A 5,826-nucleotide genomic window follows, 5' to 3' on the forward strand; every position below is an offset into this window, starting at 1 on the left:
TTTCAAGAAGCTTTTCACATCCTCAACACAAAGAGGCAGTATGCAGTTTTTAGAGGCTCTAAAGGGTCGAGTTACAGAAGAAATGAAGCAATGATTGGAAATGGAGTTTGTGGCAGCTGAAGTTGAAGTAGCTTTGAAGGAAATGAATCCAACAAAAGCACCTGGTCCTAATGGTATGGCTCCGATATTTTACCAAAAATATTGGTCTATTGTGGGTAGGGATGTTACTCAAGCTATTTTATATGTGTTGAATACTGGCAGTTTTCCTTCACTGTTAAACCATACTTATGTGACTCTGATTCCAAAGAAGAAAAAGGCTGAGTTGGTCTCTGACTTTAGGCCAATCAGCCTATGTAATGTTATCTATAAGTTGGTGTCAAAGGTTCTAGCAAATAGGTTAAAGGCAATCCTTCCTCAGTTGATTTCTGGTTCACAATGTGCTTTTGTTCCTGGAAGATTAATCTCAGATAATGTGTTAATTGCCTATGAGTTAGTGCATTTCTTCGAAGGAAAAGGCAAGGAAGGAAAGGTTTCATGTCTCTAAAACTTGACATGAGTAAGGCCTATAATCGAATAGAATGGGATTTCTTGGAAACAGTTATGAAGAACATGGGTTTTGGTGCTAAATGGACTAATTTGCTAATGCTTTGTGTAAAATCTGTTTCATTCTCTATTTTGGTGAATGGAGAACCTAAAGGCCCAATCTATCCTTCAAGAGGGTTAAGGCAAGGGGATCCCATATCCCCTTACCTATTCATTCTCTGCACTGAAGGTCTTATCTCCCTTCTTCAGAAAGCTGATGTCAAAGATGTAGTGGAAGTTTTCTGTGTTTGCAGAGGTGCTCCAAAGATTAATCATCTTATGTTTGCAGATGACAGTGTATTATTTTGCAGGGCTACAGCACAAACAAATAGAAACATTCTTCATTTATTGGAAGTTTATGAAAAAGCTTCAGGTCAAATGGTGAACAAAGAAAAAACTTCTATGGTTTTTAGCAAGAATGTATCATCTACTACTAAAGCTGAGATTATGCAGTTCTGGGGTGTTCAACAGCAGCAAAATTATGATAAGTATTTGGGGTTGCCTCCTATGTTGGGTAGAGGAAAACATCAAGCTTTCTTTGGGCTGCAAAATAAGGTGTGGACTAAATTACAAGGGTGGAAGGAAAAACTGTTATCTCAAGGGGGTAAAGAGGTACTCATAAAGGTAGTAACTCTCTCAATTCCAACTTACACTATGAGTTGCTTTAAATTGCCTGCCTCTTTGTGTTCTAAGTTGGAAAGTTTGATAGCTAGATTTTGGTGGGGGCAAAGAAAAGAGGAAAACAAAATCAGCTGGGTTAGTTGGAGGAAGATGTGTAAGTCAAAGTTGCATGGAGGGATGGGTTTTAAGGATTTAAGGACATTTAATTTGGCCCTTCTTGCAAAGCAGAGTTGGCGTATCCTTAAAGAGGAGAGTCTGCTGCTACATCAATTATATAAAGCTAGATATTTTCATTCAACAAGTTTCAAAGAGGCCAAGCTAGGAGCAAACCCTTCTTTTGTGTGGAGGGGTATATGGGAAGCAAAGCATTATCTTCTGAAAGGATGTAAGTGGAGGGTTGGAGATGGTAAGGCCATTAATATATGGTTTGATTTTTGGTTACCAAACCATAGACTGGTGCCAGTCTCGGATTCCATTACTCAATCTCAATTAAATTGGAAAGTTTCTGAGTTGATAGATGACAGAACTAGAAGTTGGGATATGGAAAAGGTTAGAAGATGTTTACCTCCAAGGGAAGCTAAAGAAGTGTTGCATATGGTGTTAACCTCTAATAGTAGGCCTGATGAGTTGGTATGGGAACAACTAGCTTTATGCACATGGGGTTTATGGCACAGAAGGAATAAACTACTATTTGAGCAGCAAAGATTGTCTCCTCAGCAAGTTATGGATCATACCTTTTCACTCCAGCAAGAACAGAAATCAGCCATAGCAGAGCAGAGAAAGGGATTAAAGCCTTTGTGCAGTTGGACTCCTCCACAAGCAGGGGCCTTGAAACTTAACACTGATGGTGCTATTTTTCAGGATCAGTGCAGCTCGGGTGTAGGAATGGTTCTTAGAGATGAGGGTGGTCAGGTGATCTTCACAACAAGTAAACCAAAACATGAAGTAACAGATCCGATGGAAATTAAATTTTTGGCAGTGTTAAGAGGTCTTCAAGTTTGCTTGCCTTTGGGAATTACTGAGCTTGAGGTGGAACTAGATTCACTTTTGGTGGTACAAGAGCTTACTACAGATCAGGAATCTATGTCTATATGGAGGAATTTGGTCTTTGAGATTAGGAGGCTACTGCAAAGGTTTCCTAAAGTTTCTATTAAGCATAGAGGTCGGATGGCCAATGCTGTGGCTCATTGCTTCACTAGACATTCATGGCATATAGATGATCTGGTGATTTGGTGGCAATCTTTTCTAGAGTTTGTTTCTCAAGTCATTAGGCATGATGGTTTGATGTAATTGATGTTTTTTTATGAATAAAACAATGTTCCTTTGGTGATAAAAAAAAAAAAAAAACTAAATTCTCAAGTAGGGTTAGGGATGAACTTGTACATTAGATGGTATTTCTAATTTATTTTTAATTCATGTATTTTATTTTCAATTGCTAAAACTCTTTTGTTTTATCATTCTCAATTCATCGTTGATGTTTTCTTCTCCGAATAATCATAGAATTTATTCTGTTTATGGATTCAGTCATGCTTTTTCTATTGAATGGATTAGTTCTTTGATTATGTTTGGATCAATTATTTATCTATATTGATTTAGTTTTTTGCTGCAATATTGCTCCCTGAGTATATTGTCGTCATTGGATTTTCTCAATAGGGGTAGTAATTTACGTATTTTAAAAGCAGTGAATGATTTTTCAAAGGGTTAAATTTGATTTAATTTTGGTTTAAAAATATATACCTTCCAATTGGAAATTTCGTAAATTGAGTTATCCAATGAATTAAGAATAATTAAAATACCGGATTTGTGCAAGGTATTCTCGACGCTCTACTGTTCGTCAAATTTGAGTACTTTTTCCGTTAATCACTTTACTTCACTTTAATTTACATTTAAAATTAATCTTTTTTTTCCGTTACTTATTTAATATTTTTCTTTAGTTTCTTTGTTCCTCTTGCTATTTTTTTAATTTGTCTCCCTGTGGAATTGACACCCCAAAGTTGTACTACAACTACCGCGTTATTCTTTGGGCATAATCAAAGCTCCTTTCACAACTACACAATTATGCCCAACACTTCACTACACCGCCACACTTCACTACACCGCCACACTTCACTTCACAACTACACAGCGAACTCCACAATACTAACAGCACAGTCCACAACCTATCGACTAACATTTATCATAAATAATGAGGGATAGAGGGTTATACCATCGACAGGGTAACCTGTGCGTTGCTCGTTGCCTGTCACGGTCAAAGGGGTTGGAAGAGTCGTACTTGACAGTTAAACTGCGTACAGTGGCTGTTTGGGCTACTAGAGGTGGCTACGAGTGTGGATCTGAGTGGGAAAAGGTTTGGTCATGGTCCTAGAGTGGTGGCCTCATGGTGGTGTCGAGGTGGCACATGGTGGAGGCATGATGGTCTGTAAAGGAGGTTTGGGCCATGGGTCTCATGGCATGGAAATGGATAGCGAGGTTTGGTTGGTTGATGGTTGGCCAAGGAGGGCTTGAGGGAGGTGTGGTGGAGCTATGGTGGCGAGGTGGTGGCTATACGGTGGTCCATGGCGGTAGATTTGGCCGCGAGGTGGAGGGGAGGCCGTGAGAGAGTGAGGGAGAGTGAGAGAGGTGGGGACTTCGGTTGGGCATGGGAATAGCTAGGGGAGGTGGGGGTGTTTAGTGGCTTCATTGGCCACGCACGGTGGCGCAAGGAGGAGATAAATGGGTTTGAAACCCATTTCAGAAAGAGCGAGAAGGAGAGAGAGAGAGAGAAAGGTTGCCATGGGCTGACCACTAGTGAGGTTGGACTCGCCAGTGTGAGGGGGAGCTGCCGGTAGTGGAGGTGATGGTGGCCGGTAGTGGTTGAGCTGGGAGGAGAAGTACGGTGGAGAAGAGAAGAGAGAGAGGCTGTCGATGGGCTGGGAGAGAGGGAAAAGACAGAGAAGGGAAAGGGAAAAGTGAGGGGAAAAAGTTAAGGGATTAGGTATTTAATCCAAGCCCTTCATCTTGGTATCTTCAAAACTATCTAACGGCAAGCTTAAATACTGGTTTGAAAATTCATAAGCATTTATTTAATTTAAAACACTCAGAGGAATTAAGATAAAATATTATTTTATAAACTAAAGTTCATAAAATAATATTCCTTCATCATTAATTAAAATGATGAAGTCTTGTTAATTACTTGAAGAGAATAAAATCATTTAAGTTAATTTAGAGTTTTCAACATATTTTAAATCTCGTAATATTTTTAAATGATTAAAATCATTTAATCTAAATAAATTTCCACAATTGTAATATTTTTGGAACTCTTCAAAAATATTATAATTGTGTTATTTAAAAACAAGCTTAGTCTGATAACATTGGAAATATTTTATATAAATATTTTAAGGACATTTAAAATATTCGTAGACTTTAAAATATTGGGCTTGCTTTTAAATCCGCTTGGTATCTTTAAAAACACGCCATCGAGGTTTGACATGCAAAACGAGGCTCGTAACTATAAAAGAAAGAAGGCGCGGGTTGTTACAGAAACACTTATGGAATTTGTTTCGTCCTTTTTGTCACCATGCTAGTGAGGAGCTTGGTTTTGAAAGCTAAGCTAGAGATGGGCTCGATCGCACTAGATGGTGAGGAGGAAAATGCTTAAGGAAGTTGTTTCCTCCTTTGGTCGTCATGCAAGCACAAAGCTCGGCTTTGTGAGCAAGGCAGGATATGAATTCAACCACGCTAGATGGTGAGGAGGAAACGCTTAAGGAAGCTATTTCCTCCTTTGGTCTCCATGCAAGCTCGGAGCTTGGCTTTAAGAGCTAGGCAGGAGATGGCCTTAACTATGCTATATGCTAGGAAGGAAACACTTAGGGAATTTGTTTCGTCCTTTTGTCACAATGCTAGTGAGGAGCTCGGTTTTGAAAGCTAAGTTAGAGATGGGATCAATCGTGCTAGATGGCAAGGAGGGAAATGCTTAAGGACGTTGTTTCCTATGCAATCACGGAGCTTCGATTCGTTAACTAGGTGGGATATGGGCTCGACCACACTATATGGCAAGGAGGGAAAAACCTTTTTTTTTTATATCTTTTTTGTTAAGGAAGAGCCGGTAGCCACCCACATAGCAGCCCATCCCAAGTTTATTAAAGAGCCCTCAAATATGGCGAAGGAATATCGTGATTACAAAACATTCACCTGAGGGTTTACAAAAAGTTAAAAACAATACCAAAAACCCAGGTGATCAAAAAATTTTCCAACCTAAAGAAACAAAGAACAACAACGGATAAATGGAGAGCAAAAAATTACAACCGAATATAAGGAAGTCCCCAAAAATCCGTACGTAGTAGCCCACGAAGGATTCCCTTATCAAGGTCAAGCCCTGTAAAATACTTACATCGATTAGAGGCACCCTCTTTAGCAAGATAGTATGCAACCATGTTTGCTTCTCTAAAAATATGACAAATGGAACAATGTAATTCAAAGAACAATCTTTTGATATCATCTCAAAAGTCCCACAAATAACATAAATTACATTTACCAGCCTCAATCCATCTCACAATAACTTCAGAAACAGACTCCACCAATATATCTCAAATACCCAATTGTTGTGCCAAATTTAACCCATCAAGTAAAGCTCTCCCCTCAGCA

General features: G+C 39.0%; 1 protein-coding gene across 1 annotated transcript; it reads left to right on the forward strand.

Moving 5' to 3' along the window:
- The first annotated feature begins 552 nt into the window (after positions 1–552).
- Positions 553–2,493, forward strand: LOC122296769. The gene has a single exon (XM_043106563.1). The coding sequence runs from the start codon at positions 553–555 to the stop codon at positions 2,491–2,493; it is 1,941 nt and encodes a 646-aa protein (XP_042962497.1).
- Positions 2,494–5,826: the final 3,333 nt, after the last annotated feature.

Source organism: Carya illinoinensis, chromosome 15, assembly GCF_018687715.1.
Source record: "Carya illinoinensis cultivar Pawnee chromosome 15, C.illinoinensisPawnee_v1, whole genome shotgun sequence".
NCBI lineage: Eukaryota > Viridiplantae > Streptophyta > Magnoliopsida > Fagales > Juglandaceae > Carya > Carya illinoinensis.